The sequence below is a fragment of the Condylura cristata genome, unplaced genomic scaffold (assembly GCF_000260355.1).
Source record: "Condylura cristata isolate star-nosed mole 26May11 unplaced genomic scaffold, ConCri1.0 scaffold00042, whole genome shotgun sequence".
NCBI classification, from domain to species: domain Eukaryota; kingdom Metazoa; phylum Chordata; class Mammalia; order Eulipotyphla; family Talpidae; genus Condylura; species Condylura cristata.
This window is the reverse complement of record NW_004567143.1, coordinates 993648-1013253: the sequence shown is the minus strand read 5'-3', so window position 1 is coordinate 1013253 and position 19606 is coordinate 993648. Positions and strand designations below refer to the sequence as shown.

Sequence of the window (19606 nt, the reverse complement as noted above, 5' to 3'; positions counted from 1 at the left end):
CTGTCAGAGGCCCACCTCATCGCACTCTCGCTTCTTCTCACAGGGCTGCGAGCTGATCGCCACCCCTGACCAGGACCACACTGACTTCACCAAGTGCCTGCAGGTGCTCCAGCGCAAGGTGGAGGAGAGAGACCTACAGGTAAGCGGGGCAGCTGTGTGGGGCCAGGAGTCTTCGGGCAAAGAGAAGGGAGACCCTGTTGCAAGGTTTTACTTATCTGCAGGGGACGTGGCCTTCTCTGGCGGGGCTTTGACTCTTGTCCAGAGCAAATAAATCTCACTCAGGTGCCGAACGTCTGTGTGCGTGTGCCGGTTCAGCACGTCTTGCTGAGGCCAGCGGGCGGTGGTGCGGGCCTGGCAGCCATCTGGGGGTCTCGCCAGTAGCTGGTGCGTCTCTCTCTGACCGTGGCCTCGCGTGAGAACGCTGTGTGTGGACGGTTTTCTCTGCGTGAGGGCATTGTGTGGACGAAACAGGCGCGGCCTAGATAACGGTCACACTCTTCTGTCGACAGAATTTTACATATTTTTAAGATTTTTTGAGTCGGCAGAGTCTGTTGCTTTGCATTTGTGGACTCATGAAGGTGTGCAGTAACGGTCTTCACCTAGCCCCCAAGCGTTCCATCGCTGTCATTAGCTGACATACAAGTTTATGATTTATTATGCTCTAATAAGTCTTTGACCTTTTTTATTTGCTACTTGTACAAATGATTTGTGAATTTATGTTTAGTGAAGATCAATGACATTAAGTCCTGCAAATACTGACTGAGGAGGCCTCTCCTGGATTTCCCTGGCATGGGCTATGGCCCAAGCTGAGATACACCCGTATAGATGGGGACACCTGTGTGCAAGTGACCAAAGAGGCGTGTTATCCTGACCTCAAAAATCAGTGAGCTGGGGCGGGCTTCCCACTCAGCTCACCAGGCCTCATGCTCGGCTTCCCTGCGTGGCCTCTGTCTGCAGGGGCCTGGTCCCAGCCTGGTTTCCCTGTCCTCACCTCAAAAATCAGTGATCTGGGGCGGGCTTCCCACTTAGCTCACCAGGCCTCACGCTCGGCTTCCCTGCGTGGCCTCTGTCTGCAGGGGCCTGGTCCCAGCCTGGTTTCCCTGTCCTCACCTCAAAAATCAGTGATCTGGGGCGGGCTTCCCACTTAGCTCACCAGGCCTCACGCTCGGCTTCCCTGCGTGGCCTCTGTCTGCAGGGGCCTGGTCCCAGCCTGGTTTCCCTGACTGTCCCCTGCCACTTCTTACCCTTCCCATCGAGGGGTGCCTAAGGGGTCATGCCCTCCCTGCCATCTCCAGATTTGTATCCAGAGGCCTCTCCAGGAGCCTCCTGGTGACTCCTGGTGACAGCAGCAGGTGGGGCTGTCCCTGCTGTGTCCCTCGGGCAATGAGTGGTGTCAGCCACATGGCTGGACAGAGCTGGTGCGGGGGAGGCGACCTGACACATCCTATTGTGTTTACTAAGTTGAGAGTAGAGAAGCCCTGTGGACGGCCGTAACTGGCCAGCCATCCTCTGCAATCTCAACAAGTCATCGAGCGAACACTTCTCAGCTCGGTTGTAGTTTGAACGTTCCAAATGTGTCGCACTATTTCCAGTGACAGATTGCTGTAATTGAATGTTTTTAATGAAAACAACGCAGCCCATTGGCAGTTACCCGCTTCATCCAAGATAGCTGATTTTGAGTTTCTTAAAAAAAGATTATAAATCTTTACAATTGTGTTTCAGTTTTCTCATCACCTCCCTGGAAATTATTGAAAGCTGGGGATGCAGTTATGAGTCTCATTGATTGTCTGATAGCGCTTAGTCATTGAATCTCAGAGCAAATAGTTGTGAGCCAAACTCTGCGAGGCCAAAACCCGAGGGCAGTCAGGGACACATGTCCTGACGGAGGCCCGGGGAGGCCCAGGGTCCAGAACGAATGCACCTAGGGGCCTTGCTGGATCCTGAAGGGGCTGCCGCTGTCTGTGCCAGAAAACGCCTCCTCACGCCCAGTGGCGAATTCTTCCTGGGGATGGCGTGGGGGGCCCCCAGTCCTCCCTGACCGCCGTGGCCCTGCACGCCAGGCCCAGAGCTCCCCAGCCTCACTTCATACGCCTTTTTCCTCAAATGCATCTGAGTCTCTCTCCTCTCACCTTCAAGTGGTTCTGCACCCTTGTCCTCTCTGCCTTCAATTGCTTGAATACTTCTGACTGTTTTCATACCTCTCTCACCTTTGTCTGCCCCACGTATCAGAGCACACCTGGCGTCCTGCTCACCTCCTGCACCCTGGCTTCCTCACTCTGGCCATTCTGCCAGGTGGCTTGCAGGCTCAGCCGTGGGACCGTCCAGCCCATGAAGTGGGGCCGGTCCTTTGCTCACCCTCCACCAGCAGCACTGTGCATCCGAGAGCCTCCCAGAGCATCTGCCCTGTCCTGCTTCATGGGGCCACACGGGAGAACACTTAGGGGGACCGTTGGGGAGATGTGTGAGGAACAAACAGGAGGGGCGCTCAAGGAGCGCTGCCCTTCCTAGAGAGGTGGGCCGCACCCACAAACCCATGGACAGAGAAGTTTTAAGCCAGAATGGTGGAGTTGGCTTGGTGTTCAAAAGGTGTAGGTAGGGAGGCAGAAGGCCAGTGGCTGACCATGAGAAGTGGCCCGGGAGTGCTCCTTCAGACCTAGCGGGCACGCTAACGCTAAGGAAAGAGCACCTCTGGGCGCCTCCTGCCTGCACCAGGAGCCGGAGCTGCAGTGTTACGTTTGATCTGATGCACTAGGAGAAAGTCAGAGTAGGGGACAGAGTGCAGAAGGATCAAAGATCCCTCTGCTTAAGAAAGTTTTCTGTCCAAAACCTGCCTGAGATATCTGAAAAGATTTCCCTAGATCACCTTATTATCTTTCAATTGCAGACTTGTTCGCCCTCAACTTGTCTACTTCTGTAAGCGGGTTCTTGACCTTTGAATGCTTCACTTTGAAGTCGCCACTTTGTTTAGCTGTAACCAAGTCATGAATAACACATCTGTCAGGAGGCCGTAGCCTGGGTCCAAGTCTTCATGTTTTCTGTGCTACAAATGTTGAGCGCTAAACCCTGGGATTCCATGTGAAAAGTAAAAACTATTTCTACTTGCTTCTAAAATTACTAGATGTGTAGTGCTTAGAATGAAGTAGCAATAAATCTAGATTATAAAGCCACGAGAACAGGAAAGATTTCCTTGGGGTATTTTACATGCCATTAGAATCAGATACTTTCATTTCTGATTGTGTCTAGACAATAGAAAAGTTGCTGTTCAATTCAAGCTGTGTGTTTTATGGATTTAAACTCATACCGGTTTTATTTGCTAACATTCAATAATCTTTAACCACCTTACACCACTGTGTGTGTGAGTAAGTACTAAATAAGTGCTGTGGTGGAGCACACGTGCTTGAATTTCACTTACACAGACGCACGCGGTAAGTGACTACCCGCTCTAGCTCTGCTACGTGTGAGACTTGTTACTGTTTACAGGTACTGAGCGAATATTAAATTGAGTTTCATGTGTCAGGGTAGCTTCTATGTATATTCGTGCTGAAACTGGAGTCCTCGGCTGCTGAGCTTTAGGACTGGGGCGTGGATTACCACTCTTCCTGGTAAATTCCCACAGCTTATTTCCTAGTGGGCGCATTGTGTTTACACATCAGCAGGCCCTGGGAGCTTTAGGATCCTTGCTCACATTCCCCACCAGCGGTGCTGGGGCTGGGTGTGGAGACAGGTGGCTGTGTATCCCGACCAAGTGCCTGTTGGTCCTCACGTGTAAATGGCATTTCCAGAGGTTCATCCTTGGCGGTCTACATGCCTTGCCCGGGTGGTAAGAGGCGACCCGGGCTGGGAGAGGACGAATGGTGGGGGGTCCGTCCCGTGCCCTTGTGTCTGTAGAGCCTGCTCTGATCCCACCCCTCCTCCAGCAAGCTGTCTTCTGTTGTGTGTGCACACAGGTCTTCTAGAAGGGGGAAAGTATGAATTTTAAAAATACAGAAAATACAGAAAGCTGGCAGGTGCCCACCTTAATCCAGTCTCCAGAGTGCGCATCACCAGTGCTGATTCACGTTGACAGCACAGTGTCCTGTACAGGTGGAGGGCCAGAGGGCTCGTGAGGAACTCTTTCCTAGAATCTGTAATTCCAGATGAATCTTTAAAAAAAAAAAATCAGGAAACCCAAGACGAAGATCATTTGACAAAATACCTGAAGATCTTGAAAACCAAGGAAAGATGGAGCAGCTGTCTGCGACTTAAAGGTAGACACGGTGGGATTTCCTGTTTGTTTCCCTCAAATGGGAAAAGAAGCCAGCGCCCTCACCGGCCCCCTCAGGAGAGACCGTCCCTTCGCTAATAGACTGTTTGCAGAACGCTTCTCTCTCTCACACTTCAACTTTTCGGTTGAGAAAGTGGAATAAAGGGATTCTCCCCCATCCACAGTAGCAGCTCACCGGCAGGCCTTCCCTGCCCGCCCTATGTACAGCGGCACCCCGGCAGTGAACTGTGTACCCTCTCCCTGCCACATAAAATAAAGAGAAAAACTGAAGGCAGCAGTCGGAGCCCTTGCCGCTGCCTGCGACACCCTCCCTCCCGGGCCTGGGCGTGCGGGGCAGTGCACGTGCTTGTCTCTGCTGTGTTCCCACATTCCTCACAGTCCAGGCTCACAGCGAATGAGCAGCCTCTGTGGCAGGTGCTCTGTGTGGAAGGCCGGCAGCTCTGCAGTGTGGGCCTCGACAAGGCCCCTCCCACCGCGCCAGCGTCTGTGACGCGATGCTTGGGGTGTTTCGGTTTTGACAGTCCCTGGAGACAGCTACACCTGTTTGGCCTCATAGATAGCCACATGGATAACTTCAGTTTTTCTCTTTATTTTATGTGGCAGGGAGAGGGTACACAGTTCATGAAATTAAGCATGGTTTCTCTCAGAGAGCATTTTTTTTTCATTGATGGGTGTTTTATAACTTCTGGGCCCGGCTTCTGTTTCCAGTTTCTAATTTCACTTGCAGAAGTGGAGACTGAAAGGGAGACTAAGTAGCGATTGTCTCCTAAGCCATTGTGAGCTTGAGGAGAATAAATCTCTGCGATGCTTTTGAAGGATCCCGAGAGCAGGGCCAGCGGCTCCCGTCAGCTCTGTCATCGCTGGAGGCTTTTATGGCCGTTCTCTTGCCCAAGCTTTTCTACTTCAAAGGAATGTTTTAAGTTTAGATTGATAATTTTTCCGAAATTCTGGGGAATGACATGAAACACACATATGCAATCAGCTACACTGCAGTCTGTGCACCGACCTCTTGCCGTTTTTGTGTACAAATAGCATTGTTCTTTTTGCTGAGCACAGAGCCAACCTAAACTAAGTTCAGGTTCTGGAACAGATGCTGTGCCAGATACTATCAGACAAGGAGAAGGAAAAGACTTCCAGGCGTCATGTGAACTAGCGGGCTGTTTCCTCGATCACTTCGGAGAAGCTTTCACCAGAGAAATTCACATCTCTGTTTTTCTTTCTTCTCAGAGACCAGCAATCTTTTTTATAGTGTTGTGAAACAAGTGGAAATAGATGCGCCCAGGGCTGTGGAGCAATTCCGGAGACGTCGCTACAGATAGAAAAAGCTTACTGCCTTCGAGGCTGTGGCGCATGATCCATCCTGCCAGAGGAGAAGCATGCTTTTACGGGCGCGGGGACAGGGCTCAGTTTATCTGCTTGCTGGGCCTCTCAGTTGGATGACTCACTTGCCAGATAAAACATCTTATGAGCGCCAAGAACTATAGGTACGGTTGGTCTGGCGCTCCTCTGTAGGCGGTACGCTGAGCTTCTGAGGAAAAGGCTGCTTGGGGGTACTGCAGTGTGAAGGTGCAGAAACTGCAGGTGGGAGGCACCAGCACCGGGAGGACTTGGCTGAGCGCCGCGGGCATAGAGCAGAGCCTCTAGAAGCCGCCTGGGGGGTTGTCAGGCTCGGCCTTCTCCGTCTGTGTGTCGAGCAGGACGCGGTTCGGCGGGGTGCCCGCAGCCGTCATGGCTGACTGTGAAGTGTGAAGACGATTGTGTTCCTGGTTTAAGAAATGACTTGCTTATAGTTTTGCCTCATGCCTGATGAACTGAAAAGATGTTGCACCTTCACCCAGGGATGTATCGGACCATTGTATTTTCACTGGTAGTTAAGTAATCCGGAAAAGAGAACATAGAAATGTGTGTGTGTGTCTGTGTGTTAGGTGATGGGCTAGAGGTCAGAAAACCGCATTGCATATGGGGGAGGTGGACCCTGCGGTCAGTGTTCCCTGCTCCCTCAGGAGAGGGGCTGCTCCCTTCAGCTTCCGGGAGCAGCAGTCCTGCGGGCAACACGCTGGTGCTTAACGGCAGGTGCAAACGGACAGGTGTGGGCAGGAGGAACAGGAACATACAGCTTCCGCGTCTGCCGTCCACCTTCTCCTCTCAATGTGCGCGTGAATGTGTGTTTTTCCATTGTGAACAGCAGGACCACGGTATTTTTAGACCACGTTTGGAAACAGAAATATCTAAATTCAAATTACACGAGCTTCATTTTCAGTCTCTTACCTTATCCATTCCCACTAGAGATTTTCAATATCTACAAAACAGACCCCAAGTATTGGGATTTTAAAAGGCATCCATCTAGACAAAGGAAATTATTTCAGGAAAATAAGTTATTATTCAGCAAATAGTCCATCCCAGTTTGTACTCAGTTCCAGTGATGCTCATGGCTATGGAATCCATCTAGCAAGATAGATTCTTATCACTTTAATGTAAAACTGAGAGGAAAGGGAGCAGGCTATGTCATGTGCAAGTGGTAGCTGAAGCAAGCTTACTACGTGGCATGAAGTAGGCTTTAAGTAGTTAACGTCACTGTAGGAGCAGTTCTAGCATTCTCAGTTGGTGTTATAAAATGGTCCAGTGCATATCCAGAAACCAGAGTGTTAATGACCAACTACAAAATTTGCAATCAAAATGTTCTTTATTCCCCCAGAAGGAGAAAGGGAATAATTAACTTAAACTGCTCCTACTTCAGCAGGTTGCAGAACCTGAAGCTGTCACTAGTCTGACAGCCACCTATATAAGCCGGTCAGTGAAAAGGAAGAGTTTTTTTTTGTTTGTTTGTTTGTTTGTTTTTTACCAGCAAACACTGGCAAAACAATGCACCCAAAGTATTACAAATAGCTGAATCTAATCCACTCAGACGTGCAAAGGAAGAGTTTCGTTTATCACATTGGACAAGCGGGTGCAGCTAAGACTTACTTTAAGATGGAAATCAAGCAAGAAATACTGGAGAATGAAAAAGAATCATGATGATGTAAAATTGGATAATTGCTACTAAAAATGATCCCAAGTGCAGAAATATTAATCTTCCGGAAGCGCAGCATTTTTTACTGATGTCTGTTTGCAAGTAGGTTGGAAACTGTCTCTCTTCAGCTTGCTTAGCATTAGGAATGAGGAAGGGGAGAGAGAGGTTCGCTCCCTCTCCAGGTGTGCGAGTGCCCAGCTCCACAGAACAGGGAGAATAATGGGTCAGTGTTTTTCAAATTCACCTGTATGGGACATCCTTTTTATTAGGGAATGCTTATCCGGGAAGGAAAAAATCCAGTGCTTCTTGGTCAAGAATGCAGGTTTGAATTTTTTCATTCATCTGTAAGCCATCATTTAATTTCTGTAAGGGAACTTTTATGTAACATAAATTGTACTATCCTTTCAAACTATTTTTCCAAATAACTGGTTGATACTGAGCTGGTACCAATCATTCTTTGAGTTTTCATTTTACACTGAAAATCATCTGTGCTGGGATGCTGTGCCAGGTATTGGGGCGCTCTGAACCAGGGGCTCACAGCTTCCCACTTCTCACAGCTCCTGCAATTTAGAAAGAATGAATACATTGGGCACCCTTTCCCCAGACCTGTCTCCATATCCTGACAGCGTGAGAAGTCTGGAGACTGCAGGTACCTTCCGTGTATTTTATAATCTCCATGCTATTTATTTATACAGACTGTGATTTCATGTTGTTTCACTTAAAAAGTGTATTCCTGACCCTTCAAAGCATTTCACTTGCAGCAGGGATACTAGAATGAGATCATGTAAAACAGCCACCCCTGGGCTCTGTGCCTCCGCTTCCATTCCGTTCTCCTTGGGGTTCACTTCCCAGGGCAGAGAAATGTAAATATATGCAGATTTATTCTTGGCCACTGCTTGGTGTCCTTACCAAAGATGGAAGGACCCATCTTTCCACATATACTCGTCACACAGCTGTTCCGTTTATATGGGGAAAATGCCCCATCTCTGGGTGTCCCATGGTGATGACTTGAGGACCTATAGTCCAGTTAACTGAGGAGATATTAGTACTCAGGATAGCAGAAAGTCAGCACTGTAATTATAACCAGGTTTATAGTGAGGACTGAATAAAAAATTCCGTCCTTGTTCCTGAGTAAATAAGAAAAAGCATTTCAGGCATCGTTCTCTACTCTGTCCTCACCAGGATGCCGGAAGTGTACACGCTTCCAGAGCCCTGAATGTGAATAAAACCATGCGAGACAGCGCGAGCAGGGAGGCATCAGGCTGCCCTCGGGGCGAGGTTGTTTGGGCCGGCACCTGGGGGTCTCTAGAGACAGAACGAAACTCGAGATAAAGGACTCAGTTTTCATCTATCGGTCACGGTGAGTCATTGAAGAATTTTGAACAGAAAGTCCTAAGATCATTTTGAAAAATAATCCCGTGGTTCGATGCAGCCGCCATGAAGGATCAAAGGACAAATTACAAGAGTCTTCAAAGAACAATTCTTTCGTGACTTTGTCCATCAGGAATTTGAGAAAAAGCAGGGACCTTGGAAAACAAATACGAAGTATATACGGATGGCGGTTGGTCATCTCTTTGACACTTGAACTTGAAAACAGAACAGTTCAGGGCGCGCAGGTGAGGAGCTAAGAGCTGGGCCATGGTCTCATTTCCTGGTCGCCGTTCTGCAGCTGAGTTGGCTGGGCTGGACAGGACCCCGCGGAGTGACCCTTCTGGTGCGGAAGTGGTGCCACTGAGTCCTGAGTCTGGACCGCAGGCGTTTGTGGGGAATGGTGTCGGAATTTAGGGACCCGTTGCTGTCTGAGGGTCGGATGTCACTCGCAGGCAGGTGCATGTGTCCTAACTGAAGTGGGCTGGTCCTGCTTGTGCCACGTCCTTCGTGTAATTATCTAGAAAATTCCTTTTTACTTTCAGAAGTGTCTCTATGTGTGCGCTAAACTGTGTCGCCTAGCTATCAGAGAGCACCGCAATGAAACTCTGCATTTATGCAACTCCAGAATTCAATTTGTGGAAAGTACATGTAATTACAATGTGCTGACAGCCACGGCTGCAGCTGGAGACTTCGTGCAGGCTGGATCTGAGATAGTTTGAGGACAAACGGAGAAAAACATGTCATTTGTTTACTAGAAGGTTTTTACTGTTAGAATCGAACACTGAGATGGCTTTGCCTTCGGCGCTCAAGTATCCTCGAGCAGATGTCTGTCAGGATTCTGTGAGGGGAAGCCTCACAAAGGCAAGTTTCCTGGTGATTGTCTAAACAAAATACACAGGATGATCACTTAACCTGTTTTGGTGGAAGCCAGAGAATCTGACGTGGACCCACCCACAGATGAGAAAGTGACCTTGAGAACTGCGCCAGTGGACTTAGGAGAAGCCCTGACTGCAGAGGGGTCACCTAGGTCACGGGAGGCCGGAGCTGCACGCACGCCTGGCTGTGGCAGACTGCAGGGGAGACCGGCTAGAGTTCTCTGCTAGACATGGGTACGCAGGCAGCGCTGGCTTCCGCCCTCTCTGCTTGCTGATGACCCTCTGAGTGTAGAAAACACGCAGAAATCACCTCTTTCTATAACGGACTATGACAAAATAGGTCTGTGTGTGCTACTTGAGTGTGTACAGATACTTCGATTAAAATGTTTAATCTGCACAGCGAACAAGCTCGTAACAGTGCTTTTTAGAATTAAAAATAGGAAGCCTTGATGCATTACCACCAGCAGAAAACAGCAGAAAACAGCCTCCGAGGCTGGCTGCCTCTCACGGCACGTGCCACGGAAGGCTGGCGCCTCACTCTCGGTCTTGCTGCTCCTGGCCCTGTCTCACGCTGCTAGCCCTGCTCTCCCTCAAAGTTGAGGCGCCCTCCCTGCCCCCGTTTTCCTACCCTGTCACTCTCCTCCCACACTTAGCATCTGGCACGTCCTGGCGAGTCCCTTTGCTCGCGTTTCATCAGTGTGTCCTCCATTTCGTGGCAGTTCGTGTCTTCTCTGCTCGACACCCTGAGTGTGTAGAAAACTCCGTAACATGTGGAAATGATCGATAGCAAGACCAGAGGTAGCACCTGTGAAGTTCGTTACTCTTTTCAGAAGCCACTAGCTATTGGAATCCTTGCCAAGGAGGGAAGAACTATTTTAGGAATTAGCCGTTAATTCATCCTAATAACCAGCTTCTTGCCTCGCTGCTTATTTATTCCGTTTGCCCTGAGCTTTCATATGCTTAGGGGAGCTCAGTGACTACTTGTCTATACTTTGCGAACACCAAGAACACCCCAGCTGGCACCTGGGATCCAGAGGCTTCCTCTGCAGCAGGGAGACAGCAGCAGCAGCAGCAAAGTGCAAGGAGTACTGGTGTTACAGAAAGGGGGATTTGCTGACCAGTATGGATACAGACAGATTGCTCCAGGAGGCACGGAAATGAAAGGGTTTGTTTTGCTCTGGCCCTGGGCAGACTGGCCAGGTTCACAGGGTGGGGCAGGGGGTTGGGGGCAGCTGGAAAAGCTGGACAAGTGTCCCATCAGGGACAGGACAGCAGCTTAAGGCGGGGGAGTCACTGCTGTCTTTGAAATCCCTGAGTCATACTCAGCGGCAGACCTGACCAGTTTGTTTCTCTGACTCAAAAAGGCAGGCCCTGTGCCACAGAACAAGCCCTTCACTGGCCTCTGGGCTGCCCAGGAGGACACAGCAGTGCCCAGGAGAAGAGCGAGGGAAGTCTGCGTAGGAAAGAGGAATATGAGGACCCGAGGGCTGGGGGGTTCTTCGCTTTCAGTTCTTGGGGGTGAGCGGGGAGGTGCCATCCAGGGCAGTTGTGAGGTTACTGATGGCTTCCTGGACTCGTCACCCTCTTCTGGTGATCAGTTTGGAGTGGCCCAGGGGTTCCTTGGGCACTGGGCTCTCAGCATCCTGCAGCACACAGACTGTCTGCTTAGGCTTTAAGCAGCCCTTCGCCATGGTCCTGAGGAGTGTGGGCAGGGCGCTGGGCAGGGCCCTTCGCTCAGGCCTGGGGCCCCGAGGGAGCCGTGGCAGGAAGCAGCCTTGTCCCCAGCGCTTGGACCCGCTGGCAGCCTGTCGTGGAGTTGCTGAACCGTCAAAGAAATCTAGTCGAGAAAATCGCCAGCACACTGAGCGCTAGTAGGAACCGCGTGCTCGGGTTTCGGGGCCACGTAGACAGGCAGCCGGCGGGCTCTCACTTGCCTCCTCTGACGATCGCTGTGGCCCTGAGCGTTATTTCCGATGACACAAGTGTAGCCTGGGAAACCTGGGTGAGGGCCAGGGCCGGGTGTGGGCGCCCTCTCTGCGTGATGCCAGGCCACAGGTGCCTGAGCTGAGAGGCCCCCTGGGGCTGCCCCTCCCGCACCCACCTCGCTTGCCTCACCCGTCCAGTGTTTTTTTTTTTAATTTTTTTTTTTTTTAAGATTTATTTGTGCATACAGAACTGGGGTACAGGCCAGAGGCTCAGGGGTGGTGAGAGGCTTCACCAGAGACAGAGTGGGGAGCAGAACAGGCAGATCAATGAAGTACACTGCTGAGGGGAGCAGCGGGCGGGTCAGGAGAGGTCTGCCGCGCCATGTGGTCACCTCCGGGGCAGGCGGGAATCGAACTCATGCAGAAGCGGCTTTAGATTCTCAGTGCTGTGCTTTAACCCGCTGCGCCACCAGGGAGGGCCCGTCCAGTGTTTTTAATCAGCCTTGCTGATACTTCCTGCAGGGAAGGAGCGTGATGAGCCGCAATCTTGCTGCGGCTTTATTCTGAAAAGCACAGTGACTGATTTACAGATACTCCTTATTCCTCGCGATGGGGACTAAATTTCAGCTTTAAAGGTTATGGGATCCCTCAAGGCTTAGAGTGTAGTAATGAAAAGTTGAGAAGGTAAAAAGGATTCCGGAATCTGCATAGTGAATAAGCTGTTTTGTGGCCTTGCGTGTGCTGGGGATTGAGCATTAGGAGGTTCACAATAAACCGTTTGTTTTCACGTGAGCCTGAGAGCTCTCTCTATGTTACATTTCATATGTCGCTTCTTTTAATGTCTTTGTCCTCAGTTTAAAGCAAACTGTCATTAGGTTTTCTGAGGTGATAGATAGGAAAAGCCTAAAATTCGCACCTCAAAGAATCAACCTTGAAACCTGACCCTTGACAAGCCAGTTACCTGGCTTGGGCCAGTGTCCTACCTGGAAAGGAATGTCTGCCGTTTCTTCACGGCTGGGCAGGCGCAGTGCAGTTCCGAAAGCTGTTTCAGTGTCAGAGGCTATTTACTCGCCTGAGTTTTGAATCCCATAATGCCTGGTTTTCTTTCCTCGCTTAGGTGGACGTGATAGTGACCTTGGGCGGACTGGCTGGGCGTTTTGACCAGATCATGGCGTCTGTGAACACCCTGTTCCAAGCGACTCACATCACCCCCTCTCCAGTCACCATAATCCAAGAGGAATCGCTCATCTGCCTGCTCCAGCCAGTAAGTGGGGATCAAGCCTGACTTCTGCACTGGGCCCCCAAGAGTCTCATGGTGCTGAGTAGCCCCAGGGGTCTTTAAACTGGGTGAAGCTGACCTGGCCTCCTCCCTGGGTCTTCTTCAGCCTCCTCTCTCAGGTCACTGACAGGGGAAATGTAGCAGAGAAGTCTCCGTGTTTTTATTTTGCCTAGAAAAAAAAAAGGATCTTGTGACTTTTAATTAAATCGATTAAAAACTAAATTTAGCACTTTGGCATTCTGAGCAACTGAAGGCAATGGTACTTGAGGAAAATCTCAGCAGAGCAAACACAAAGCTTGGCAAACATTTCTGATGGAAACATCACATTCTCGTGTATTTTCAGTGTTGTCGTTATAATTGGAACCTGGATTTGATTTTCCTAAATGCTTAAAAGAAAATCTTTAGCTTCTACTGTTTATAAGTTGCCTGCTTATTAATTTTGCTGCCTCGGAGTAAATTTCTAATGATAATGCCATTCATTGCCTCTGAAAACACTGGGTAAGCTTTCTATAGTGTAGTTGAACCGAATTCTATTAAATGAGCAACTTTTGTAAGGCGGGGTGGTGGGGTGCAGTTTGCAAAGTAACCGTGGTGGCCCGCTCAAAGCCAGCGGGCCGTGTTTCCCTCCCGCCGCCCCGTAGCCACCGCGTGTCCTTTTGCTTCTGCGCCTCCTCCCCGCCCTCTGGAGCATCCTTGGCTGCCGCTGCTCAGTGAGGTTGGCAGGACAGCACAGGGCACCGCCGTCCAGCCAGGCCACATTGTGTTCGGATTCTTTGTGTCGTCTACCTTTGACACAGAGCGAGAGCTGGACAGGGAGCTGAAGGATTCATTTCAAACTCCCTGCGGTTTGTTTAGTCAGCACACAGAGTGCTTGCTGCCTGCCTATCTGTGGCAGAGCTAGGCCATTGAGAATTAAAAAACTGATATAGTGATGTATGGTGTGGGTCTCCGTGTATATCCATGGAACGAGACATTTGCGCATCAGCGTAAAGCAATGTTAGAAGCTTGGCACATACAAAAAGTGGCACATCCTACAACTCAGACGCAACGTGTGATAGAGAGGCACTCAGTCTTTATTCTGCCAGTTAATTCAGCAAATGCTGGGTCCTGCTGAATGCCAAGCGCTTTTCCAGCCGTACAGCAGCCAACCAGACAGACAAAACCCTTTTTTCCTGGCCCTTTGCATCGTCCCCTCTGTCACTTTGTGAACACTTCGCTCGAGCTGGAAAGGGAGCTTGCTTTCTGTTGTGCTGCATGTGCAGAAGCGCAAGGACCAGCAGGTGCTGGCTGTGTGTTTGCTGTCAGCAGCAGCCACTGCAGCGTGGCAGAGGGGCGTGCGGGGTCTCCTGGCAGGTCTGCAGGTGGTCCTGAGCAGTGGCATGGACGGGCCAGAAGACAGGACCCAGAAGACAGGACTAGAAACATTCAAGCCCTGACTGCGCAGGGGCTCCCTCGACCTCTGGCGGCTGAATGTCAGAGCCATGCACTGTCCTGGGGTTTGCCGCGTGTTACCGTGAGGAAGCACTGAGCTGTATTGTGTTGGTCATGCGGTTGCTAGAGTCATCATCTCGTGTTTGTATAGATCCTCTGCTTGTTAGAATATGATTTAGTGAGGATGTAGCTCAGTTTTTTGAAATAAAAGTATTATTTGATAGAAAAAAACACATGTAAGATTATATTTCTGCTCTTCGGGTCTCATCGTTGTCGTCTTCCCCCTCATGACAGTTGGAATCACTGTGGGCTTCTGCAGGCACATGTACTGGGGAGTCCTTGGGTTCCCTCATCTGTAGGGGTCATCAGTTCAGAAAACTCTCGCATTGTTTTAAGATCCCATCTCCGTCCTGCTCTTTCTCCTCTGCTATTCCAGCAAAGAGAAGAGGCTTCAGTTGTGCAATGCTTATGTCAAACTCCCCTGCAAGATTTCCACGCGCTGGGCCGCATTCTGAAGGCTCCTTCACCTTCGCAGTCCACATCGCTCTTCTCTCTGCTTCAGCTCACTGCTGACACCATCCGGGCTTTGATTTCTGAAGTCTTAGGTGCTCACCCTTTGCCCATGTTTTCAAGACTATCTAGACCTAATTGTCACACTTGTAGTCTGGTATGATTCTATTATGTGCAGTCTTTCTACATCCACAAGGCTTAGTTAGAAAAAGTCTTGTTGTTATATCTAATCTCGATTAGTGTTTTGTGACTTGGGGCATGACCTCATATTCCTGCAGGATTTAACTGTGGGAATTATCTGCACTATGAGTAGTAACAGGTGTATCCAGGGAGAACAGAGTGATCGCCAAGCCCACTTGTTTGTGAGCATTAACAACCGAGGGCATTTGGTTTGAATCCTTTTTGGGCCATCAAGGCAGTGGCAGTCGGAGGGTCTCCCGGCCGGGGGCGGGAGAGGGGAAGGAGGGTTGTCTTCTGACCCCGAATGCTCAGGGGAGGCTGTTCCGCCTTCCAGCGTCCAGTGCCACAGCTGGGGCCGTTACTGGATTCCAGCAAGAGCTGTTTCTGCTCATCTGTGCGCCCAGTGCCTCTGCCTCTCGGGCCAGTCTCCTCACCTGCCTAGGGCTGCTGTGGGTCTGCTGTGGGCCTACTGTCCAGACCGTCCACTCCAGAGGCTTTAACCCAGAGTTCAAGCACCACGTTTCAAAGTTGAAAATTAGCTCTGGGGATTTTGACTTCAGGGTTTTTGGTTTATTTTAACAGATGCATTCTAAATGAGCCCTTTAATTATTTTTCTGCCATTTGTGTTGTTTTCAGTGGGTTCGGCACACCTGTCCCCTGCTGCTGCCTTGAGTCCTGTCCTGTTCTATGTTGCAGTAACAACCCCCAAATCTCAGACGCTTGTGGTTACTTTTCCTAGGTGTTTCCTTATGCCTGGAAAGACCTGAGATGTTTTGGGTCTCAGCCTCCGTTTTACACTAACTAAGCCCCAGGGGTTGAGTCAAGGCTGCGGACCCCCGAGCGTGTCTGTAATCACGGGTGTGTGCGCCCCGTTCGCGCTTCCAAGCGCTGTTTGCAGCAACAGGATGTCGCGTGCGGGCAGTGACGGGCGTGACCGGCGAGGACACGGGGTTACGCCGCGAGCCGGTCGCCACACAGTGCAGGCCATCACGAGCTGCTGTTATCGCTGACTTGGGGCCTGCACTCCAGTGGGCTGCCGTGGCACAGCTCTCCAGACGTGGTGTCAGTGTGCCCAGCCTGCACTTGACACGTCGCCCCGAGTCTGTGGCCGGGTAGTTGGTGTCGGGTAGGGAGGCGGCGTCCCGAGAAAGTGGTCATTCCGCAGTGTGGGGCAAGAAGCCCTAGCGCCCGCCGCCGCCCTCCCTGGGAGGCAAGAGGCCGTCGCTGGGCTCCAGCCGGGGTAGACTGTCACCAGGCCCGGGACATCTTCCAGACACACGCCGCTTCTCAGCCCCGCTTAGAGAGAGGGTCACAGAGCACATGGTAACGTCAAGACAGGCTTGTTGGAGGGCTGGAGAGGTGAGCGAGTCTCCGGCATTTTTAAGCATTGTCTATTTCTAAGCAGTTGTAAGTGTCCAGTATACAGTGCGGTGAACGCGAAGAGCCATTTACACGCTGTACTAAGATCACTGCGTAGAAGCATTCTGCATCTTGGAAATGTGTTACTGAGCTGAACTGTCTCTGCCAAGTTTATTTTCATAGAACTGTTTAACATGTAGCACGTGACTAGATTACACGCATGTATTCATTGTGCATGCACAGATCACACATACACTGGGGAGGTTCAGAGGAATGTCTGTGGGCTGCTGTTAATTTTAAAACACAAAGTGATCATAACCGTGGTGGACAGAAGAAACACCGTAAACTTACATGCAACCCACTTTTTGAATAATCTTGGAATTACCACTCTATTCAATCATTAAAATATTTCAAAAATAGGCTCAAGAAAATCAGTCTGGTATGCTTCAATGCCGAATAATGTATGGCTTAAGATTTAAAAATTTCTTCTAATTGAAAGTCAACAAGTAACTGTTCTCCAGAAGGAAGACAACATTGATGCTGTTATAAGAAGCATCTCACTTGAGCTTCATGACAGTGGTGGAAAGCAGGACACACACTGTCACACACTGAAGGGATTTGGTGCTTTTCTCACCAAGGGGTTAATGGGCTAAGACACAAATACAGTCACGGCCCGGGCAGCCGTAGCCTGAGTGTAAGCAGACTCAGTGCCTGTCCCACACACGACGTGCCTCTCAGATGTCCGGGAACTCCTCCTGTGGGAATGATTTGAAGTATGAGTGTGTATTTCACACCCCTCCCCACACACACACCTTATTTTCAAAAAACCAACCTGTTTGCACTTTAAGGGTCTACCCACCTTGCAGCTAATTCAACAGAAGTGACTTTCTGGGTCTCCCTACTCTCTAGCTGGTCTATAGAGTCTAGACCTTGGTCATTTGCACAGGCCAAATGAGCTTGCCAGTGCGCTTTGCCGACAAGCTTTAAAAGTACAAAATTCAATGTGAATGTTAGTTAGTAGGAGTGTTATTTTTGAAGAGAGCCTCTTCCAGAGAGCTTCAGTTATGAGTGCTGGCCCTGAGGCACTAGCGTGAGCACCACACGCCTGTGGAGTTTTGGTCGGTGGGTGAGGTGAGCAGGTCTTACGTCCTGTCAGGGCACTGAAGTCCCTGAACTAACTCTAAGCCCCCGGGACTCAAGTTGAGTCTTTTGATTTTTCTAAAGTCTTCTTACTCTTAACTCTTACCTTACTCATTTTCATTGGCCTGTGTTTCTTTCATAGAGCTGCCCGAGCGCCCAGTAGCAGCTCACGTTGTGTGGCTTAGCTTGTTCCATCTGTACCTTTTCTCGCCAGTCCCCTTCTGTGACTTCTTTGTTAACTACAAACTGGGTTTTAAAGCAGAGACAACAGGGCACTGCCAAGTACATAAGTTGGGACAATACTTGGAGCTTGTCACCTGGGTGATTTTTAACTTAAGGTGTCTTTTGTTCTGTGTTTGCCACTGTTCGCTTACTGTGGTCAAAATGTATTTCTGGGTGAGAATCTCAGCATTATCTTTCAAAGCACGTTCACCCATTTAATTTTAAATAGAAAACTGGCAAAAATAGGCACCCCCCTTTTATTTACAAAGCTGTGCTCTTAGTAACACATGCTGCCCCTTAATGAGCTGGGCATGGATGAGCTTGCTGAGACCTTGGACACAGGCAGCATCAGGTGCTGGCTATGAGCTCTGCCGCTGGCCTCACGGGGCCCGCCAGGCGGTGGACACCTTTTTACTGCAGGGTGAGACGGCTCCAGCTCCCACACACTTCTTCACTCTCTAGTCCTGTGCGTCTCAGGAGTGCAGAAACATTAGCTTCTGTACACTGCGCGTAAATTATCTTTTATGTCCGGGTTTTATGGCAGTTGGTAATACAAGTTAATAGGATTTATGACCAAGAAATGAGATGTCCGAGGGTTAATAAGGCGTGCCTTTTACATTATCCCGAACCTTGCCCAGTGAATCCTCTGCCGGGCTCCCGTGCCTGGTGTGGGAGGGGGCCTCCGAGCTGTTCCTGCACTTGAGCAAACTTCTGAAGGTGCTGTGAATATTTCTTCCTTGCAATCTTGGTCACGTTGAACAACTGCTTGCTTTTATTTCCTCTGACTAGATCAATGACTTACCATATAAAGTCCTGCCATTTTACACATCATCCATTTGTAATGCCAGTAATGATATGATAGAAACATGTTAACAGTTTGATAGAAAAAAAAAGCTGAAGCTTTAGGATGAACTTGGCGTTCATGGTGGTTTCTGCTGAGAACCCAGGGTTTGGGTCTAACTGGAACTCCTGATGGCTTGTACTTATTTTTGGTGAGACCATTTCCATGCAAGAAAACAAAGCTAGCAGTCTGTGGGGGGGGGGGGGGGCGGGGGGGGGGGGGGGGGGGGGGCCTGGGCTGGGCTGGGCTGGCCTGGCCTGGCCTGGCCTGGCCTGGCTGGCTGCCAGCCAGGAGTCATCTCTTCCCCCGCAACCCCCCCATCCCCCAACCCCACCCCCAAGAAGAGTTGATGTACACAGAGATGCATTTTTCTGGAGAGAAGGTTCAGGGCTTTCACCAGATGCTCAAACAGGCTCATGACCCCAAAATATTACAAATCCGGTGCCTTCCTCTAAAGGACTAAAATCCAAATTCCTTAACGGGGCAAAGGGAGGGATCTTCTTCCACTTCACTCGCCGCCTCATCTGCCACCGGATGTCCTTCATCTTCTGTCCCAGAAGCATCAGGTTTTCCACGGCTCTGCCGCGTCCCTGCGGCTTCTCCCTCGCAGGCGTCTCCTGACTCATCCCTTAGTGAGCTCGGCTCAGTTGCCTCCCCAGACCCAGCTCAGACGAGCGCCCTCCCGAAGCACCCAGGCCCTGGCTCCGGAGTACATGTGCTACTTCTCCAGACGCCGCTTGGAATCCCGAACTGACCGTATTCTGAAATGATGGTCTCCCCAGTAACGATCCGATATGTCTTTGAGAGACACATATGCTTCTTTGGTCTAACAAAATACCTGCTAGAAAATATGTCCTTAATGATATGTTGAGTGGATGCATGCAGGAAAAAAGCCATCCAAGTCCTTGTGTTTTTTGTACGGCTTGTTCTGCTTCTGGAAATATTTTCTAGTGTGAAATATGCTGAGAAAAGATATTGAGCTCTCTTCATAGCTTTTCAATTACTATTATCAAAACTTCAAAGAGGGCTCACTTCTTAATAGGCTTGCTTCACCCAGAAGAAAATAAATCCTTCTCCACTGTCCCGCGAGCAGCGTTTCTGGACATTCAACTTGTCTGATAAAATAAGACCAATGCTCCACCATCTGTGCCTTTTACCTTGAGGGCTTCCCATTGGAGAGAAATCGACTTCCTATCACC

At 50.0% G+C, this 19606-nt stretch overlaps 1 protein-coding gene across 3 annotated transcripts in view; it reads left to right on the top strand.

Annotated features, from left to right (window-relative positions):
• The window catches only part of TPK1 (thiamin pyrophosphokinase 1), a 188960-nt gene that overhangs the window by 105706 nt on the left and 63648 nt on the right, over positions 1-19606 (top strand). For all 3 annotated transcript variants that reach the window (XM_012733832.1, XM_012733831.1, XM_012733833.1), the window contains 2 exons: positions 44-139; positions 12563-12709. In XM_012733832.1, coding sequence (XP_012589286.1) covers positions 44-139; positions 12563-12709 — 243 coding nt within the window. The remainder of the gene's footprint in view (positions 1-43; positions 140-12562; positions 12710-19606) is intronic.